Source organism: Orycteropus afer, unplaced genomic scaffold (genome assembly GCF_000298275.1).
Source record: "Orycteropus afer afer isolate SDZICR_OR568_19922 unplaced genomic scaffold, OryAfe1.0 scaffold00375, whole genome shotgun sequence".
Lineage (NCBI taxonomy): Eukaryota > Metazoa > Chordata > Mammalia > Tubulidentata > Orycteropodidae > Orycteropus > Orycteropus afer.
The window spans coordinates 1,840,079-1,862,528 of record NW_006921962.1 but is presented as its reverse complement, the minus strand read 5'-3'; the positions used below and the strand labels follow the sequence as shown (position 1 = coordinate 1,862,528).

General features: G+C 41.4%; 2 protein-coding genes across 2 annotated transcripts; both read left to right on the top strand.

Moving 5' to 3' along the window:
• The first annotated feature begins 8,760 nt into the window (after positions 1-8,760).
• MYF6 (myogenic factor 6) lies at positions 8,761-10,016 on the top strand. Its single transcript, XM_007953168.2, has 3 exons — positions 8,761-9,279; positions 9,544-9,634; positions 9,898-10,016. Exons 1-3 carry the CDS (start codon positions 8,761-8,763, stop codon positions 10,014-10,016), a joined length of 729 nt encoding a protein of 242 aa, XP_007951359.1.
• Positions 10,017-19,585: 9,569 nt separating this feature from the next.
• Positions 19,586-21,929, top strand: MYF5 (myogenic factor 5). Its single transcript, XM_007953167.2, has 3 exons — positions 19,586-20,086; positions 20,917-20,992; positions 21,739-21,929. The coding sequence occupies exons 1-3, from the start codon at positions 19,586-19,588 to the stop codon at positions 21,927-21,929; spliced, it is 768 nt and encodes a 255-aa protein (XP_007951358.1).
• Positions 21,930-22,450: the final 521 nt, after the last annotated feature.

Genomic DNA, 22,450 nt, shown 5'->3' with positions numbered 1-22,450 from the left:
CCACTCCATTGTTCTTCCACAGAGCAGCTAGTGGGTTTGAACCACCAACCTTTTGGTTAGCAGCCACATGCCTTAACCACTATACTACCAAAGCTCCTCAAGTATGTACTAAACCCAGTCACTGCTGTCGAGTCATATCCAACACATGGTGACCCTTCCTTGGGTTTCCAAGGTGTTATCACTATGGAAGTAGATTGCCCAACCTTTCTTCCGAGGAGTGGCTGGTCGGTTTGAACCACCAGCCTTCTGGGTACCAGTCAAATGCCTTAGGCACTACTAGACACTGCGTATTAAGTATTTCACTGGCATTGTTTATTTAATCTTCAAAATAACCCTATGAGGTATTGTTATACACTAGTTAATTGAGGCTTAGAGAAGTTATGTAACTTGCTGAAGGTCAAATAATTAGCAAGTGGCAGAGCTTGGCCTACAACCTGAATCTAAAATCAACCCCACATTTATGATCACTATAATTATTTTTAAAACAAAAGTCTGGTTTATATATCCTGAAGTCTGTATATTATTATTATTTATGAATAAACATGTAAGGATGCATAGCTTTTCCAAAATGCAGGGTGACCAATTTGTCCTAATTTCTCCAGAGTTGTCTCAGGACTGAAAGTCCTAAGAACCCTTCAATCCCAGGCAAACCACTGTCAACCACTTGGAGGGGGATCTATGTAGGCGATCCTGGATAGAGTGTGAAAAAACATGGAACAAAACTCAAAATCATAAAAAAGAAAAAAGAAAAGACCAGGCTTGCTGATCTGATAGAGCCTGGTGGAATCACTGAGACTATGGCCCCTACTTGTCCTTCAGGTCTGGAATTCAACTCCTGTAGCTTCCAGTCAAATAAAAGACTGGCATATGGGGCAGAGGGTGCAGGGAATGGCCAATGCTTTAGTACTATCTTGATATAATTCAAGTAGCTTAATTCTCATGGTAGTTTATATTTAAATAGAAGGAAATGAAAATCAATTGAAATGTTTTAATGAAAAGATTATACTTGTATTACAAAATCACATAGCAGAGCTTTTCAAACATGACAGCACCTAGCCTAGATCATGATATCAGGGAAGGTAAACTAAATACGATTGTTGTTGTTATATGCCGTTGAGTCAGACACAACTCATAGCGACCCCTCCTTGGGTTTCCAAGGTAGTATCACCACAGAAGTAGATTGCCCCAGGTTTTAAATTATTGGTGATATGGTGACATGTGGAACATATAATGCCTGCACTTAAAAAGATCCATACCTTATGTAATTTAAACATATAACTCATAGCATCTTTCTATCAATTCCCATTCTAAAAGCTAACATCTTACCTGAAGACAAACATGTCTGGGCTTCTAGATAAGTAAGATGTGTGTCAATGTCTGACTAAACAGCTTTTTTCTTTTTTTTTGAAACTGCTCGTAGAATAACTTTATGGAATAAATGTGTTTGTACAGTGGTGACTATTTGTCATGGTGGGCCCTGACACAGGCATTAAAGCACCAACCATTTTGGATAGTATGTCATAACCAGCCAATTGGAGGGCAGTAACAAAATACTTGGCTAACCATTCTATACTAGAGACATCTGTTCAGTTTAGCAAGCTAGTAATACCAGGCACCACTAGAATTTAGATCATCCGAATGCCGTGATTAATTTCATTTTAAGAGATTTAAACAACATTGAAAAATCATTCCAAATTATCTTAGACATTTTAAATATTAGTTATATATAGCATCATGGAAAATGTTTATGACAATACTTTATGTAAGAAAAGATATATTTATTTATTTATATTTATAATTGTAACTACAGTATTGTATATCAATATAAATTATGTAATATAAAATTTATGTTATATAAAAATCACATTATATAAATACCTTGTTCATATAGAAATAAAAAAAATCAAAGGGTTTGATTTATTGAGGAAATAAGTGTATGGATGATTATTTCTTCTTCAATTAAAAGTAATATATTAGTTAATTTGCATTGCTAAGTATGTACTCACCAAAAAAACAAACTCACTGCCATTCAGTCAATTCTGACTCATAGAAACCCTTGTTGGATTTCCAGTGCCATAAATCTTTATAAAAGTAGGCCACTCCATTGTTCTTCCACAGAGCAGCTAGTGGGTTTGAACCACCAACCTTTTGGTTAGCAGCCACATGCCTTAACCACTATACTACCAAAGCTCCTCAAGTATGTACTAAACCCAGTCACTGCTGTCGAGTCATATCCAACACATGGTGACCCTTCCTTGGGTTTCCAAGGTGTTATCACTATGGAAGTAGATTGCCCAACCTTTCTTCCGAGGAGTGGCTGGTCGGTTTGAACCACCAGCCTTCTGGGTACCAGTCAAATGCCTTAGGCACTACTAGACACTGCGTATTAAGTATTTCACTGGCATTGTTTATTTAATCTTCAAAATAACCCTATGAGGTATTGTTATACACTAGTTAATTGAGGCTTAGAGAAGTTATGTAACTTGCTGAAGGTCAAATAATTAGCAAGTGGCAGAGCTTGGCCTACAACCTGAATCTAAAATCAACCCCACATTTATGATCACTATAATTATTTTTAAAACAAAAGTCTGGTTTATATATCCTGAAGTCTGTATATTATTATTATTTATGAATAAACATGTAAGGATGCATAGCTTTTCCAAAATGCAGGGTGACCAATTTGTCCTAATTTCTCCAGAGTTGTCTCAGGACTGAAAGTCCTAAGAACCCTTCAATCCCAGGAAAACTATGATCACTGGTCACTCCACCTGGAAGAACTCATTTACCTGCAATAACTTCAATGCTTCGTAAATTTTATTCTTAAATTCAGAAATCTGAATGAAAAATGTAAGGGGGAGGGGCAGAGTTATGAAGAGGACTTTGTTTTGTAAGCACCAAGGCAAGAGTATTTGTCATTGCCTCTTTCCCTGAAAATTATGTCTAGAAAATAAGAAGTGAGCAGTAGTCTCCTCAAGTAGTATTTTGTGGCAGTGCATGAACCGAACACGGGTTTTTGTGGAAACAGTGTCCCAGTTCCCAATTTGAATGGGAATTGGGGTGAAAGCAAAGAACAAAAATATACATTTCAAAAAGCTCTGAAGAGCAGGCCCCAGGATTCCTCCTTTGCTTGGCCTGGACTCTCTTCTTCCGGATGGAAAGACAGCTGCACAGCAGTTCTCTCAACTAAAGCCCTCCCTGTCAGGGTCCAGCCCTCTTTTCTCTGCTTAACTTCTCACTGCCACCCTCTGGAGAACAGCAGAGGATTCACCTTTAAAATCTTTCTTTCCTCTGCTTGGTCTGTGACCCTCACCCACATCCTCTGAAGTGACTCGAATGTTCTGTCAGTGTAAGTGCAGATCTATTTTTACCCCGGTGTTAGGGAATCTCTAGGCACAGACTGTCTGCAGATTAGGTACATTACAGGTGCAAGGGTTCATGTTACTCATTTAGCCATTGCAAATTTTAAGGACTAGCCTGCCTCTGCCTCTTCTAAATGTTCCCTTTCAGTAAGTGGGCCTTTTCTCTACCTTCTATTCTTTAGGGCTGCTCTTCAAGCTTGCTAGTTTACCCAACTCTGTCCCTGGGCTAGACTGAATTGGTTAACCATCTCTCTTTCTTCTCTCTCCCTTCTTCTACCCCCTTATCTCTCCTCTTTTTGCTGCTGAAAAAGCTTAATCATTTCCTGTATGGTATCTCAGTTCTACTCTCTCAGTTTATGACTGAAGTTATTTCTTTGAAGCCACCTATGCAACAATATAGCTAAAGCCCCCTCCAAGATTTAACCTACAAAGTTCTCTACACCAATTTTCTGACAAACCCTTAACGGTGCCTGTTTCTTTGGGAACTCCCAGAAGCTTCATGGAGTCACCACCATCCCAATCTAAAAGTTTGCTAAAATCCTTCAACTTTGATCCCTAGAAATACCAACACAACATCTAAGGAATTTCTGTCCCCAAAATTTCATCCTTTCCTGTGGCTCCTTTTCAGGGTTGACTACTCATTGTTACATGCTCATACACAATTGCATTCTTTTCTTTCAAATTTCCTAACTCAGTTATACATTTGTATATGTGTGTGTTTTAACACAGTGTTTTTGTCCCCAGTAAACTGGAGATTCTTTAAAGGCCTAAATAAATGGAACACTATTATGTAATTCACTAGTTTTGATATTTTCATTTCCTTTATACCATTAACGTAAGTAAATCCCCAAATTTTTCTAGGACATCTCTCTTACCAAACCTATATTTTTTAATTAATTCACTATGATTTGTGAATAGAGTAGGGAAAGGGAGGGAATTAATACTATATTTGTTTAGTGCATATTCTATATCATAGACTCATTGTATATTATTTCATTTGATGCTAACAACAAGCCTGTGATGTATATGTATTCCATATGCCACTTGATTCCTTATAAAACAGAGGTTAGGAACCCATAACTAGGAATGCATAGAATTTTAATTCTTTCTCCAAAGTAATCTTGTTCCAAAGCTGTGTGATCTTTCTACCAGGTATACCACCTTCTCAAAGGCTCAGAATTAAAACCCACCATTGGGAGCTCTAGGAGCTCTGGTAGCATAGTGCCAAAAGCACTTGACTGCTCACCAGAAGGCTGGCGGTTCAAACCCACCAGCCACTCCTCGGAAGGAAGGTTGGGCAATCCTACTTCCGTAGTGATAGTGCCTCGGAAACCCAAGGAGGGGTCACTATGAGTCGGGGCCGACTCAACGGCAAACAACAGCAACAACATTGGGAGCTCTGGTAGCATAGTGCCTAAGGCACTTGACTCCTACCCAGAAGGCTGGCGGTTCAAACCCACCAGCCAGTCCTCAGAAGGAAGGTTTGGCAATCTACTTCCGTAGTGATACTGCCTCGGAAACCCAAAGAGGGGTCACTATGAGTCAGGTCTGACTCGACGGCACATAACAACAACAACATTGATTCATTGAGCCATATTCCTTCTTTCCCTCCCACTCTTCTCCATGGGGAAAAAGAATTGGCCACATGCAAGCTCTTTTCGAGCTGATGGGTAGAAAGTCCACTGGCAAATAATTAAACATTAATTAAAAATAATAGCATAATAAACTTTTTGAAAACTTATATACTTGTTCAGTTCTTGCCTAACCTAATTATGATTTTTGTTATCAAAAACTCTAGGTCTTTGAAATGATTTACAAGTGGTTCTTAAGATAATGATTCCCTTATTATTATTTTTTCCATAATTTTAAAAAATGTGTTTGACCTATTTAAATTGTAGAGGATTTCAGTTTATATAAACTCCTTTTAATTCCTTGTCAAGATCTGTGTATCGCAAGTTCTACTGGGAAATAATGTAATTGCAATTACAGGCATCTCACATTTTGTAAACAGTTTGCATTCCAAGGGTTCACTTGTTAGTTGTTTGGAATCAGTGCGTATTTTCCCATTGACCTAATCTAATAAGAGATGGTGATTTCCCAAGATGGCATGCCCTTGTCCTCTCATCCTACCCCCTACTGCCCCCATACATACCCCAAAACAACAACAAAGCAAAGAGTGTGATTAAACCAAAGTGAATAACAACATTAACTTTCCTGGCCTGAGCTCTAGAGCCTGATGGGGAAGGGCTTTGTAATTTGATGAGGAGCAACAATCCCACAGGTAAAGGTTGATGTCCCATAAAGAAAAGCTGCCCCTGTCTGGGAGGTTGCTCCAGATCAGCATCCCAAAAGTTTTCCTACATTTTTTAGACTCTTCTCTTTCTACATTTTTGAAATCACTGATTTCTCCACATGTAACTGAGTGAAAGAAAGAGAAGAAAGGACAAAATTTCATATTCATTGGCAGGTGCATAAAGTGTAGACTCTCTAACATCTAGGTATTTGGTATCAGGTGAGTGCTGAAATGGCACCACCTCAAATGTTACTTCCATCACTCAAGCTTTGAAATTACTTGGAAGTTATATTTTTCTTAGCTTATTTTTCCTCCCACTCTACTTAAAATTCTTCTTATATGGAAAATAATACAAAAAAAAAAAATTCTTTTCTTTTGTTGTTTTTACATGCTGTCGAGTCGGACCAGACTCTTAGCAATCCCTCCTTGGGTTTTTGAGGCAGTATCACTACAGAAGTAGACTGCCCAACCTTCCTTCTGAGGAGTGGCTGGTGGGTTTGAACCACCAGCCTTTTGGTTAGCAGTCAAGTGCCTTAGGCATTATGCTACCAGGGGTCCTCTTTCCTTTTATATTATAATATTTATATTATTTTATATGTAATATTTTTAAAGCAAGTTCCCTTTTTGAAAATTTCAAATTCATAACTAACCTTCAAAGTATCATGTTTTTTGTCATACCAGTTTTATGAATGGAAAAAAACAAAACAAAAAAAGAAACCTGAAGAGTTGGGACACAAGGGTCAAAAAATAGCCTGTATTCTAGACCTTCTGTATGCCAATTACAAGGCTATTTGTTTCATTTTTATTCTGTTAGTCACTCATTTCCACTATCTTAGATTTAAACTCCATAAAAAGTATATCATTTTTATTAGTACCAAGGATACTATCTAGCACTTAGTAGGCACCCAATAATTGCTGAATGAGTGAATTTCAGCTACCTAAATAATCCTGGCAATACCTAAGCTATGGATATCTACTAGTTGAAAATAAGGTTTCAAACTGCCTTACATTTATAAGAGGCAGCATCGAGTAATGATTAAAAGCTCAAGCTAATTTGCCCTGTTAGTTTATGCTAACATGTTAGATTAAACCCTGAGTTGCTGGAACCTCCAATGTGCAAAGTCATAATTGTTGATTTTAGAAACCAGGACACTGGTAGTAATACAAGAAAATATCCCAAAGGATTATTGGCTTCTTGTCACTCTTCCTGTGTTTTACACTTAAAAACGGTTGTCATATTTGGTAAAGAATTATGCAGTTGCACAATAACTGACCCACAAAAACAGGCAAAAATGTCAGAACTTTACTTCCCAAATCTGTGGCCCATTAGAGACTGTGAAGAGTTTTTTGGGATAAGAGACTTGAATCAAAATTTTAGCTGATTTCTAGATTGCCTATACTTAGAATTCAGTTGATTTCTTGTATTAATTTAACTCTATTCATTAAAAGAAATGAGGTCACAGAAACATAGCCTATACTCATCATGCTTGGGATAGAACAAGATGATGTTATTTTTCTATCCAGATTTTCAGACACAGACTATAAAGGCCAAAACCAAAGTTGACTGTTATACCAAGGCCACTTACAGGTAGAGGACATCCCTAAGAATTCTGGGAGGAAAAACAAAATAAAACAACAAAAGAGAATAAATAAATAAATTCTCCAACAGCTATGCTATATTTCCTTCATAAAAAAATAGTCTTAATTCTGTCATAGGCTTATGCTTTAAATGATAATTAATTTTCATCAAACTTCTAATATAAGGGATATATTGCTCATGCATGATTTCAATTAATCGATCCTCACCAAAACTCTATAAGGCAACCACTATTATTTTGAAGAAATTGAACCCTAATACTTCCATGGTCCCACAAATAGAAATTTACTTAGCTAGGACTCAAAGAGAGGTTGTTGGAATCCAGGACCCATGCACTTCTCCTTTGTACTATTCTACTTCCCCAAGTACCATAGTTGCATGTGTTGGCACCATGAGCAAACTGTAATGAAAAATCCTGCCTCTATTTCCTTGTTTGTGCCTGGATTGCTACCTTTCTCTTCTGTATCTTATGAAACAGCCTATTTGATATTAACAGATAGTAAGAATGCAAATGAAAAAGCTGTGAGCACACAATGTGTAGAATAGGAGCCACAACGGGCACCTTGGAGTGGGCCATGAGGGATTCCTGAAATAGCAATTTGCTATGGATGGTGTGAGTCTTGTTTTCATTAAAAGTAGTTTTAAGGAGAAGTTATTACATGTATTGCATCCCATCCTCTATCCCACCCCTTAACTCATATGCTCCATCCACCTGGAAGGGTACAGGATTCAGATCTTGGTTAGTCCCCCAAAAAAGATAGCCAGGGAAGGTCTCTATGGAAGAATCCAGAGAGTCATTTCATACAGTAATATGGAATTTGAGCACTCTCTAGCCACCCCTCTAGCTCCCAAATCATTTCACAGCCTTAGTAAAAGAGAGGAAAGAGATTTACCTGCTGCTATTGAGGCTGAAGCCTGAAAGTCATGTATAACCTTTGAAGGATTGTAATGGTTTTAATCACAGGAATGGCATCTTTTGACAGGCAGGAGAGAGAAAAGAGCTGAACCGCTCTGAAAATATTAACCAGGCTATTTTGGAGCAATGGCTATTGCCTTTGAAATCTTTCATCATGGGTCTATACTTAGAATTCAGATGGGCCTGGGGGAGGGGAATGGGGCTGTGTTAATCCCCAGTTGTTTTGAAGTTGTCCTGTAAGCAGTTAGTAACTAAACCATCCAAAATGCAAGCCGTCAATGCTTTGTTCAAATTGTGTGATTCTCTATATTTTGTTTTAACTTTTTCTGCATATAGATTGTCACATCATTGGGGGGGGGGGTGGTCACCGTTCAGTGTTCATTCAAACTGGACGCTCTGGAGTGTACTGGCTGTAATCACGTTGGGAGACTGATGCTCCATGACAGCTAAAAGTTGGATTGAGTTTCAGGAGCTACTATATATAAAGCTGGGACGACTTATGTCACCACACTAATTAAATGCCATCTGGGTGGTTCCTCTGGGTTTTTGAGCCCATCACCCTGTTCAGACCGAGTCAGAGCCCAAGGAGGAGAACATGATGATGGACCTTTTTGAAACTGGCTCCTATTTCTTCTACTTGGACGGGGAAAATGTTACTCTGCAGCCATTAGAAGTGGCCGAGGGCTCTCCTTTGTACCCAGGGAGTGATGGTACCCTGTCCCCCTGCCAGGACCAAATGCCCCCGGAAGCCGGGAGTGACAGCAGCGGTGAGGAACATGTCCTGGCGCCCCCGGGCCTACAGCCTCCCCACTGCCCCGGCCAGTGTCTGATATGGGCTTGCAAGACTTGCAAGAGAAAATCTGCCCCCACTGACAGAAGGAAAGCTGCCACTCTGCGCGAAAGGAGAAGGCTAAAGAAAATCAACGAGGCCTTCGAGGCACTGAAGCGGCGGACTGTGGCCAACCCCAACCAAAGGCTGCCCAAGGTGGAGATTCTCCGGAGTGCCATCAGCTACATTGAGCGGCTGCAAGACCTGCTGCACCGGCTGGATCAGCAGGAGAAAATGCAGGAGTTAGTTGTGGACCCCTTCAGCTACAGACCCAAGCAAGAAAATGTAAGCCCAGATGCTCTCCAGGCAGGGAAACGCAAAGGCTTATTAAACGCCTTCCTCCCCGCCTTAACCTCCAGCTGCTTGTTCTCCTCTCCCTTTCCCCTTCCTTTCCACCCCCTCTGTAATGAACCCCCAGTGACCCGTAAAGCTGGGGTGCCGGCCATATGCAGGAAATGTGTACGGGGCCCCCAGAAAGCAGAGAGACACCCCCAGCCCCGGAACTGATGTTTCTTTCCTAATCTCTTGCTGCTTTGGTTTTCCCTTCAGCTTGAGGGTGCGGATTTCCTGCGCACCTGCAGCTCCCAGTGGCCAACTGTTTCGGATCATTCCAGGGAGCTCGTGATAACTGTCAAGGAAGGTAAAGTAAAAGAAACGGTATTGGGCTGCGACAGAGAACCTCCTGGGAGGGGACTCAGGGTGAGCGTCCAGATCAGGACTCTGAGCGCAACTGGGGACGCACCACCCAGCACCCCCACCACCCCGGGAGAACGGCGCTCCTTGCGCGCAGGGACCTGTCTTTCTGTGCTTCCGAAGCCGCCTCGCGCTGCGCGCGGGCCGCCTCATATTTCCTTCTTTGGGCGTTATGTTAGGGGGTGTATGTGTTTTGTTTTCTGTGCTCAGGCGGGCCAAGTATTGATTCGACGGCCTCCAGTAGCCTTCGATGCCTGTCTTCCATCGTGGATAGTATTTCCTCCGAAGAATGTAAACTCACCGGCGTGGAGGAGGTGGTGGAGAAGTAACTTCGAGCAGAGCCTGCACTTGAGCCATCCTCTACAAAACAGGAAGATCCACCCACTCTCCTTCGCCTAATCCATCGGATTAGGTCACATTACAGTGATATTTAGGAACTCACACCCGGGAGTTTATAACAAAGAAGGAGACACAGTCACAAAAGAAACGTCTTGGAAACTGTTGTACACACTCAGATGAAAAAGCCCTTTGGCTTAGGGTTTTCATTTTTGGAACAGCTAGTGATTTAGGTCTAGCACCCTTACTTTGGTTGGTTGGTTTTGTCATATATTAACTTTTATTAAGGTGATTCTTTAGTGCCATGTTCCAAAGAAGTTCATTCCTGTCTAAAGCAAAGTTACAACATTGCTTTTCACTGTTAGTGTTATTTAATGTATTTTTTTTTGTAAATATTAGTACTTTCCTTTTATATGTAAACCTAAGAAATATGTTTTAAATGTGGAATGGCATATTGTATATAAAATGTGCGAGGATCCTAGTATTGTGATATTAAAAAAAAGTTTCTATATGAACAAAGTTGTTCTAAACTTGATTCAATTGCTACATGTTGGACTATATGAACGTACTCAGTATAAGCACATTACAAATATGTTTGAGGGCATTCGTATGGAAATAAAGAGAAGCCCGTATTTTAGACACCACACAAACCCATTTATTTAGGTGTTTTCTTTACAAAACAGGTGGTTTTCCTTTGTCTAAGTTAAACTGGACATTTCTGTCTCAAGTAAATATCCATAGTTGTGGTCAGAAGTAAAGAGTATTGGAAAGTCTGTACTCACTTCCTTTGATTAGAGTCTTCCTACCTCCTCTCCAGCCCCCCTTCCCCCCAGTTTGTTTGGTACCTGGAGCTCCGAATGATACTTACTTATCTAAAGTTACCATCTGAATTTTCAATCTGGTGAAATCTTATTGTTGCCAGACATTGCTACACAAAACTTTTTGTTTACTTCCTTAAAAGATTTTCAATTGAGTTAGCCCAAATAGATTTCCTTCTTTGACTTTCCAGAATACTTCCTTATCTGGAGTATTCAGAGGCATCACTGGCCTTCTAAGCAAGTTTCTGGCCCTCTCCCTACTTTTCTTGAACTAAACTGGTGGCAGAAACCACAAAACCAAACCAATGGTTTGGTCAAGTCAATTCCAACTCATACTGACCCTATAGGGCAGATTAGAACAGCCTCATAGGTTTTCTAAGGCTGCAATCTTCAACAAAACTCCTGTGGAGCACATGATGTGTTCAAACCATTGACCTTTAGGTTACTAGCCCAGCCCTTTAACCATTGCACCACCAGGGTTCCTTGGAGTGGTTGCTATGCCAGAGGCTCATGTGGCTTGGGTTTGTTTTCCAAATATCAAGAAGCAAGCAATCTGTCCCTTGAAGTGGGAGGGCTTCTTTGAAAGGAAGATTTTTCCAAGAGAGTGAAGGGTTAAATGGTTGAGGGCAAAAGACAACAACAACACACATGAAACCTCTTAGCTGGGCCAAACAGCAAAGCTGAAGAGAGGCTTGAAGCCCCAGGAGCTGCTCATCGTGAAGATTTTACAACGTGTGCCAAGTTTGTTTACCCTGTAACCTCAGAAAGAAACGACCACCAAGAAACACAGTGGGAAGTGAAGCAGGGAGAGGAGAAAGCCATTTCATTTGAATTGCTATTTCTCTCTTACATCCTGTAAATGGCACTTTCTCTCCCTTCTTACTCCCTCCTTAATTCTACCTTATCCTTCTATCACACACAGCAAATCTCCAGGTCACAGAAGAAAAAAAAAAAATTAAACCAATTCAGTATTTCACAACCCAACCTTTCTTTCCAACCCTCCAAAAGGTGGACCTTGGCCCTCAACACATCAGAAGTTTCAGAAACCATCACAGAGAGTGCCCCCTGCAGGCAGGGAGCAGTAGTATCTTATCCCTCTTTCCATTTGAGACAAGAAGGCCTCTTGCTGGGGGGTTATAGTTACTTTGTTTTCTAAGCATATTGATAATTTGAGTTTCTTCTAGAATACTTTTAAAAAACATAAGGTTCACAGAGGAAAGTGACATTGAGCATATAATCCCCCTTAAAGGTGTTTGGGAGCTCTGGTGGCCTAGTGCATTTGACTGCTAACCAGAAGCCTGGCGGTTCAAACCCACCAGCTACTCCTCAGAAGGAAAATGGAGCAATCTACTTCCGTAGTGATACTGCCTCGGAAACCCAAGGAGGGGTCGCTATGAGTCGGATCTGACTCAACGGCACATAACAACAACAACAAAACAACAACAAAGGTGTTTGAGAGAAGCAGGTAGTTAAGTGGATGCGAAGAGCTGAGCCTCTGTTGGGTTAACTACCTAGATTGAATCCAGGCTACTACTGTGTGTTCTTATACTGTTAGGTGTCGTAGAGTCAGTACTGACTCATAGAGACCCTCTGTACAACCAAACCTGGTCCTCACAATCATTTCTATGTTTGAGCCCATTGTTGTTGCCACTGTATCAATCCATCCCATTGAGGGTCTTCCTCTTTTTCTCTCACCCTCAACTTTACCTACCTGATAACATGTCCAAAGTATGTGGGATAAAGTCTCACTATCCTAGCTTCTAAGGAGCATTCTAGCTGTACTTCTTTCAAGACAGATTTGGTTGTTCTTCTGGCAGTCTGGCAGTGTATGGTATATTCAACATTCTTAGCCAACACCACTCATCTGTTAGTTTGTCATATTGTGGTGGCTATGATGCTGTAAGCTATGCCACCAGTATTTCAAATACCAGCAGGTCACCATGCTTGGTGGACAGGTTTCAGAGAAGTTTCCAGCGTAATACAGACTAGGAAGAAGGACATAGCAGTCCACTTCTAAAAAAACTGGTCACTGAAAACCTTATGAATAGCAGTGAGTAGCTGCTATGTAGCCCTGGACAAATCATTGATTTTCTCTCTTACTCTTGTTTTCTTGTTTATAAAATAATGGGGACAATGATAGTACTTAACTCCTGAGGTGGTGGAGATTCACTGAGATAAAACATGTAAGGCATTTAGCCAAAACAGGGCACAAAATAAACACCAAATGTCAGCTTTCTTTATTTTTTTAATGAATCTAAATTGACTATCAAGAGACTTCTACCAAAATCTACAGTCCTTCAGACTGTTCTCCAGTCAGATGGCTCTGTGTGGGGGAAAGTACTAATAACAATGAGACTAGCAGTCATGTGAATGAGCCATTCCTAGCCTTTTACATATCAACTCATGTAATCTTACAAGGAGCTCTGGTGGTGCAGTGGATAAAGCATTGGTGGCTAACCAAAAGTTGGAGGTTTGAACCACCAACCATTCCTTGGGAGAAAGATGAGGCAGTCTGCTTCCAGCAAGAATTACAGCCTTGGACTTGTGCTGTATGGGACTAGTCTATCCTGTAGGATCGCTATGAGTCTGAATTGACTCCATGACAGTGCTTTTTTATTATTATTATTTTACTTATTTTTTAAAATCTTACAACAACCTAGGAGAGCTACTGTTGTTACTTCTATTATGGAGAGAAGGATCCTGCTGAACAGACAGGTTCCAGTATTTGGTAAGCATAGAGTTAACCCTTGGGGCAGCCAATATGGATGGCTTTGAGCCTGTGCTGTCAAACACCAGGCACCCTCAAAGGAAGGCCTTGGGAAATTAAGAAGGAACATTTTATGGTCTGTAGAATAATTTGGGTCCATTTGACAGTTGGCTCCAAACAACTCTCAAGAGTGACTGGTTAGTGAACTCTGAATTAGAGCTGCAACTTTCATTTAAAAATAAGTAATAAAGCATTTCAAATTATCTATCAAGAACATGTGTGGATATTTTTGGGTGGTGTGTATGTCCATTAATCATGTTTATTATGTATTTACAATTTTTTTTTCCTGAGAGTTAATACAGATTTGCCCTAAAGTGTATGTATATGTGCATATATATATATATGATTTATTCTACAACTGAAATAAAAAATCATAATTGACAAAGTGAATTCATTTACATTATTATCACACACATCTTAAGATTCATGATATAATCTTCTCAGCAGCAGAGTGTTTTAATGAAACCATGGTCTTTACTTGCTGATAGATTTTATTCAGTTTTTGTAAACAAAATCACCTCTATCTCTCTCAGATGGGTAACTTGAGAAATTGTTTGGAATAAGTTTTCCTAAAGAAGTCTCTTCATTAAATAGAGAAAATATTTCCCAAAGACTTCATGTGACCTCTGCTGCTGTAGCTGACATGTTAGGCTTTCCAAATGAAATCCTTGGTGTGTTTGCAATTAAAATGTTTTTGTTTGCTAATAATGATGATAATCTTTACCAAGGCCAAAGCCAAAACAAACAATGCTATGGAAGCAGAAAGTCAAGAAGTAATAGCTTGGTAAAGATAAGAAGTTTGGCGTTTAATTTGAGCCTCTTTCCAGGGGCAGGTATAAAATTATCAAGTAAAAAATAATGAGTGATTTTCTTTTTATATTACTGTAGGATGTGGAATGTCAAACATCAGCTTTCTCAAAACAACTTTAATCACCACATCTGGGTCATTGAATACCAAGCCTGAACTTTGTGGAAAACCACTGATGACCAGTAACCTCATTTTTTTTTTTTTTTCCTGGACTCTCATATGCTTTGGGTCAGAGAGTATGAAAATAGAGTTAGCCAACTGCTCTTCAGACTGGTAGAGAAACCCTGGAAACGAATTTGGTTTCTATCCTTATTAAGACAGTTTAAGTTTAAAGTTAGAAGAATTCACCCATTTGTGCTTTTCTGTTAGTAATCTTTTATCCCACTTCTTCATCACAAAGCCCCTCTCCTTCAACACCAAATCTGAGGGGAAAGAAATTTTATTTTTAACTTTGAATATCTCAATTACTAATCTAATGCATTAGTACATTAGCAATAATATGATATTTTCTCAAATAGTTAAGCCATCAAGACAGTCCCCTATAGGTCCATCTAGACACTATCTTAACCTCAAAAGAAGTGTATCACTAGGGAATGGGGGGGAAGGGGGCAAATTTTTGGCAAGCTTAGTTCCAAGTCAGTTTCTGGGATGGAATGGCTATGCATGTGCTGAAACAAAGATAATACTGCAAGAACTAGCTACTTTCTCTACTCTCAAGGCTGCTAAAAGTCCTTACTTAGGCCTTTGATCTCTCCTGGGAGCCTTCGAATCCAAGCAGAGGCCAATGTCTTCCTCAGCTGTCTTCTCCACAAATTCTTCCAGCAGCTCTGGCAGGTACTAATGTGTTTACTTAGGTGTGCCTGGTTCCCAGCGCTAAGCAGTTCACATTGTTTTGCACATTTTGAAGTCATCTATAATAAGCAAAAATCTCAAGAATAGCTCTCGGTCCAGGAATAAGCTGGTAGTAACCTACAGGTAGGGTAAAAGTGAGTTGAAATGGATTTATCTTTCTACTTATACTTGGTTTTTCTCACAGAGATAACCTTGGGGCATTTTGAATAACACAGAATTCCTGGTATGCACAAAATTTACCAAGAAAGAAAGTCTGGGCATCATTTGAATGGTGTGGTCGTCCATCAACACCAGGATTATTGCCACAATGCTTAAACCATAATAGTTTATGTTTAAAAAAAAGTTGACAATTACTTAAAGGTCTTTGCAATTAAAACCAACATATATGTCTAAAATGGAAGAAAATCAAACATGCTGCAGTTGTCTTTTTCAGAGTGTAAAATTAAAAACATATTTAGACAATACATTATCTAGTTTTCCAGAGTCATGGTGAGTTTTCTTCCTATATTAAGAGATGTCCCTAATAGCCAGTAATGGAATATCATTCCTAAAAGCTTATTTATACTTTATATAAATGTGATCTTTTCTCTGCATGGTAGAAGTTCACTTTTCTGGCAAGACTGTGGAAAGCACATTATATTTAGATACTTTTCTGTACGGAGCAAAAGCCAATATAGTCAAAGTTGAGTAAAGGACAAATTGATAACTACTTTTTACAGTGATTTTTACCTTTTCCATACTTTCTGTTCAATTTCCTCATTGAAAAAAAAAAAAAAAGATTTTTCTCTCCCTCGGTCATCCAGTCTCATTTTTGTTGTCTCTCGCTGTGGCCTCTGGGCGAAGCACAACGGATTGCTCCTGAATTGAGGCACCTCGACGATGACGGAGGTGCTGGCTTGCTTCTGTCGCTGTATTGCCTCCCGATTGTTGATCTCTTTCTTGTCTCATCCCCTGACAGCAGTTTAAAAGTTTTGTCTCCTGTTTTACTTTGGTGCACTGGGAAAGTATTTTCAGCACTCAAATCCCAAGGGCCCTCAACCCCTGGACCCCGTTCCCCTCCTAGCAAGTCCCATTAAGCCGTCGGGCGCTTGTGTTTCTCGGCTTCTTTAGTTCAGGTCTCTGGTAAATTTGTTTTGAGATCACCTTACCAAAGACAGCCCTAACCTCTGAGAGCTACCATTACTGACAGTCTCCTGAGTGACAGCGTCTTCCCAGGGACAGAGCGGAGGGAAAGATGTCTGGTTCCTCAGCTTTCGAGAGTCTCTGCTCAGGCGCTAAGGTCGTGCGCTCTCATCTCAGACTGAAAGAAGAAGAAAACCAAAAAATCCACCTCTTGGAGTGCAAGCTTTGGTCATTAGATGCCTACTTTCCAATCCTGTGTGATCTGGGGCAAATAACCTAGCCCCTCTGAACTTTGGGAGCTCTGGTGGCCTAGTGCCTAAGGCATTTGACAGCTAACCAGAAGGCTGGAAGTCCAAACCCACCAGCCACTCCTTGGAAGGAAGATGGGGCAATCTACTTCCCTAGAAATACTGCCACAGAAACTCAAGGAGGGGTCACTATGAGTTGAAATTGACTCCACAGCAGTGAGGTTTTTTTTTTTTTTTTTTTTTTTTTGGTTATTGTTGTTCTGAGCTTTGGTTACTTTCTTTCTAAAATGGGTCTAATAATAAATAGCTCCCCTAGGGTCATGTTGGGACTCCTTGTTGAGAGAGTATTACATGAGTTAATACTTGGAAATGATTTAGAACAATGCCTGGCAAAAATAAACTCACAATAACCATTAGTTACAAACATACCAGCTGAAGGGACTGGATAAGAAACATCATCTTAAGTGCATGGTGGGGACGGGGCGGGGGGAGAGCAGCAAACATTCAGAACCCCAACTTCTAATTTCTACTAAAATTTTAAGAACCAAAACTTTGTGGCAGAATCATAAATATGGACACATTATTTTAGCTGTGGCAAATGTACTAATGTCCATAACCCAAGAAAGTGCTCATGTTGCTGCTGACCAGAAACTCTGGGACGGGCTAAGAATTTCTGACTGAGAATATCTATCCGCTGTTGTATTTCCCAGGTAGCAAAGTGTGTACATTCGAAACTTTCTACCAGTGTGGATAGAGTCCTCCTGGGTCCTGAGGAACTTGACTCCTTTAACTGGTGTAGCCCTGGATACCGTATTCATTTCAAAGGTATCAGTCTGTTAATAGCCCTAAATAAGGTGCAGATGGATTTCCCACTGGTCAGATGATTAAGCAGCCCGTTGGTGTGTTCAGGAGCCTGATTTTTGAAGAGGAGGATCTTTTGTCTTAGGGCTGAGGGAACATGGGAGAGGGGACAGCGACGGCACGTTGCAGAAAAACCTAGTGACTATACTCGTCATTCTCCCAGCCCTGGTGTTGGTAGCCTTTGTTCCCAGAGCCCATCTCACCTAGAAAATACTTGCACCTCTCCGGTCCCTGCAGATGCAGTATCAGCCAACCAGGGTTGCTTTAGGGAAATAATTTTGCGGGGAAAATAATAGGAAACAAACAAAAAACAAACCTTCCCCCCCCCCCTCCGCCTTAACTTCGGAGCCCCAACACTTACTGGACCGGATGGCTGTAGATCGAGGTGAGAACACTCCCTCTTCTTTTATTGGGACCTCCAGTTCTGGTCCCCAAACTTGGGCTTTTTGTGTAGACATTAAGTAACTGTTTTTCCTAAATACAAACAGCCCCTCCCCAAAGTGATCTGAAAGTGGATTAAGGGTGGCAGAGAATTGGCAAACGCCAATTAAGAGATTCGTTATCACTATAATAGCGCTCCCTTCTCACCATCTCCTCACCAAAGTTTCAAAGGCCCTGCTACTATTGCTTTTCGAGAAGTCTTTTGTCGCAGATGCGTGTGAAGTTACTTGGAGTTTGAGGAGTTAGAAATTTTACACGAGCCCAAGCGAGAAGGATTGCTGGGCCGGCAGCTGGGACGCATCTGTAACGGTGTTAGTTTGCTTAAAAGCAGAAAATTAGAGACCCCAAAGCCCAGCTCGGCTGTTTAGTCTGTCGAAATGACAGGGCGGAGCAGAAAGGGAGGGAGAAAAGAGGAGCGCTTCTGGAAAGGGAGTTCACCGTCTAAAACTGGGCCTCTTTGGTTGGAAATCTTAGGGAATCAGTAGGTTCTTCGAGCTCTCTGGGTCTAGCGAAGGCCTAGCACAAGGGAGGCGTTCTGTGAATCTCTGCAGAAGGAAGAAAGAAGGGACTGTTTCCATCACCTTGCATTCCTGGGTCCACCTCCTTCTAATGAAGAACTCAGACTGAGTCCTGTCTTGGGAAAATAAACTTTTTCGCATGCTCTCAGTAACTCAGAGCCTATGAAATGATAGTCTGATTAGAATTTTATTCATCTCAATCTTTATGAAAGACTAAAGTCTCTTTGGGAGCTCTGGTAGCTAGTGCCTAAGGCACTTGACTGCTAACCAGGAGGCTGGCGGTTCAAACCCACCAGCCACTCCTCGGAAGGAAGGTTTGCATTCCATTCCTACTTCCGTAGTGTTAACTGCCTCGGAAACCCAAGGAGGGGTCGCTAGGAGTCGGGGCCGACTCGATGGCAAATAACAACAACAAAGTCTCTTTATGTTCACTTCACAATTGAAAGTATCACTTCAAATTTTTAGTAATTGTTCTTCCGTCCATGGACTCAAGAGTTCCTGAGATAACTGCAGTTCATGGAAAAGAAAAACAAACACGTAAAACATAAAGGGGATTCCCTGAGTCCAGAACTGGGGAGAAGGGTTGTTGGCCTACGGTGTCAGCTGAACGTAGGTAGTTCTATTTATTAATTACTTTTTTCAACGTGTAAGGAATTGTGAAAAGTGGGATTCCATTCGTTCCTTTTGTCTGTGACACTTCATGTGATTACTTGGTTTAGGTTATCCAGAGAGTGCAAGAGAGCTGGGAGGGGGAGAGTTCCCTACCCCCCTCTGTCCTAACAGAAGCGCAGTAAAACCATTAGCGTCAAAAGGGGCTGTAAACAGCAAATTGTCTCTGGAGAAAAGGCGGTGGTTTGCCCAGACAGCCCCGGCGGGGGTTGCGGTGGGATATGCTAATAGAGCAGGGCCTCTGGGGCCAGCCTCCCTCCCACAAGAATATATAAAGAGCCCCAACCCCAGAGCGGAGACCCAGGCCGCCAGGAGTCTGCCCTTGCGTATTACCAGAGAAACCGACCAGGGGAGCTCCCCCGCCTGGGTTTACCAGCCAGCAGCGGCACCAGGCTTCCATTTCTCCCCACCTGTCGCTGCTGTCCAGGTGCCTCCAGGACCTTCCTTTCCGCGGGAAAATGGACGTGATGGACAGTTGTCAATTCTCACCATCTGAGTACTTCTATGATGGCTCCTGCATCCCGTCCCCTGAGGGTGATTTCGGGGATGAGTTCGAGCCACGAGTGGCTACATTTGGGGCGCACAAAACAGAATTGCAAGGCTCAGACGAGGACGAGCACGTGCGAGCACCAACAGGCCATCACCAGGCCGGCCACTGCCTCATGTGGGCATGCAAGGCTTGCAAGAGGAAGTCCACCACCATGGACCGGAGGAAGGCAGCCACCATGAGGGAACGAAGGCGCCTGAAGAAGGTTAACCAGGCGTTTGAGACGCTCAAGAGGTGCACCACGACCAACCCCAACCAGAGGTTGCCCAAGGTGGAGATCCTTAGGAATGCTATCCGCTACATCGAGAGCCTGCAGGAGCTGCTGAGGGAGCAGGTGGAGAACTACTATAGACTCCCGGGACAGAGCTGCTCTGAGCCCACCAGCCCCACCTCCAACTGCTCGGATGGCATGGTAAGAGGTACCTCCGGTGCCCAGTCGGCCGCTCCAATCATTTTTTAAAAATCCTTACACTTCAATTAAACCAGATATGACAACAAAAACTCCAGTGGTTGTTGGTGGATAGGTGGAGGGCTTGGGGAGGAGTCAGTTGCTATTAGAGAAGAAAGGTGACCAGGTCTAGAAGTTTGCCAGGCAGCTGTTGAGCAGGATGTTAGTTTATCTTCCTACCAGCTTCTAGGTGTGCACTGTAGAAGTTCGGCATGCCATGTAGGTGGCAGTGAAGGGTCAATCAGATGTTTTCTCCATTACTTAGTTTATTTTCAAAATATACCACAGGCTGACCCTGACACACACTAAAGCCAACTGTAGGACATTCCCATTGTCCCACAGTTCATAACTTAATGGAGAAATGAGGAAGAAAAAAAAAAATCCCAAATTCTCCAGTCCCTACCCCACTGAAGCCTGGCTGGGAGATGTTGTTGAATACTTTTTGGAGAGCGTTTGCTCACTTGCTGCCAGGTTTTAATGTGTTTTTGCCCTGGGAAAGTGTTCTTTCCCTGAATTAGTGCGGCTGCCTTCTACTCCAATCCATTTTGCATGGTTAACCCAATGCACATTGCTGCTGAGTTCCACCCCTCTCTTTCCTGCACTGTTGCTCTCCTTTTCTCCAAGTACAGAGATTAACCTCAGTGCCCTGCCAATTTGGTGGGGGCTAACCTTTCCTAAACCAGGGCAACGAAGCTGATTAAGAGTGGCCAATTTACAGAGCTAGTGGGCACCCTAGGTCAGAGCATCTTTTGCCAAGGCCTGAAATAAACATCTCCTTGTGTCTTATATTATAGCCTGAATGCAACAGCCCTGTCTGGTCCAGAAAGAGCAGCAGTTTTGACAGTGTCTACTCTCCTGATGTACCAAATGGTAAGGACTGATAACTTCAGGGAAGTTTAAAGGCCAGTTCAATCTCACAATTCAGCCTATCAAAGTCTGTACTTCCAGGCAGACTTGGGGAAAGAAATAGGAGTGATTGTTCTTACAGGGAAGCTTTGGCAGAGCAAAGTACATTACACATCTTCGGCTCCAAATTTCCCCAACACACATACATGCATTTTTGCCGGAAATATTATCAAAGGGCTTACCCTTTCAACCATCCCTGTGAACTGCAGATGCTTGCTAAAAATTTTTACATCAGGCTTTTGGTGACCACCTGGCTTCTGGGTGCCAAGGGAGCTGACGCACAGTTTAAATGGCAATGAATCGAGTGTGCCTATTTGGGGATATGCATTTTTTAATGCTTTTCTTCTTCCATCCTTAGCATAAACCCAAAACAAAACCCACTGCTATCAAGTCCATTCTGACTCATAGTGAGACCCTGTAGGACAGAGTAGAACTGTCCCATAGGGTTTCAAAGGCAGTAAATCTCTATGAAAATACACTGCTTCATCTTTATCTCTCAGAGTGGCTGGTGAGTTCAAACCACTGACATTTTGGTTAGCAGCCTAATGTCTTAATCACTGCCCCACCATAGCTCCTTTGTATCCTTAGTATATGCCAGAGATAAAAGCTCCATATCCAATTTGGATTGCCTCCAGTTTAAAGGCCAATGTGAGCAAGTTTGTCTATTTGGGGGTATATATTTTTTAATGCTTTTCTCCTTCCATCCTTAGTATATGCCACAGATAAAAGCTCCTTATCTAGCTTGGATTGCCTATCCAGCATAGTGGATCGGATCACCTCCTCAGAGCAACCTGGGTTGCCTTTCCAGGACCCTGCCTCTCTCTCCCCAGTGGCCAGCATCGACTCACAGCCTGCAACTCCAGGGGCCTCTAGTTCCAGGCTCATCTATCATGTGCTATGAACTAAAAATCTAGTCTAGATAAATTCTGCATGGAGGGCTTGTTACACAAGGAGGATGGAGTTGCAAAAAGTCCAAAAGCAAGACAACTTGTACATAAAAATTTCCTTTCAGTTGTAAATTTGTAAATACTATCTTGCCACTTTATAAGAAAATGTATTTAACTGAAAAGTCACTATTGCAAATAATACTTTTCTTTATTTCTTTCTTTGTTTTGTTTTAGGTATATAGTTTCAATAATATTGTGTCTGATAGGGAGCTATTCAATCGAAGGTAGCTTGTGGCAATGTTTAACTTATATATTGCTAAATACTGCTTATCAAAATAGTATATCTGGCATTTAGATCTTCATTTTTTTCCTCCAAAACATTAGAATATCTGGGAATCATTACAGTGAACTTTAAATATATTTATCTTTTACTTTTTATTCCTTTGGTTATATTGTATTAAATAAAAACATAACAATACTGCCAAATGCTATACATTTTTAACTTTTTTTAATAAGAAATGCATCATTTGGACAT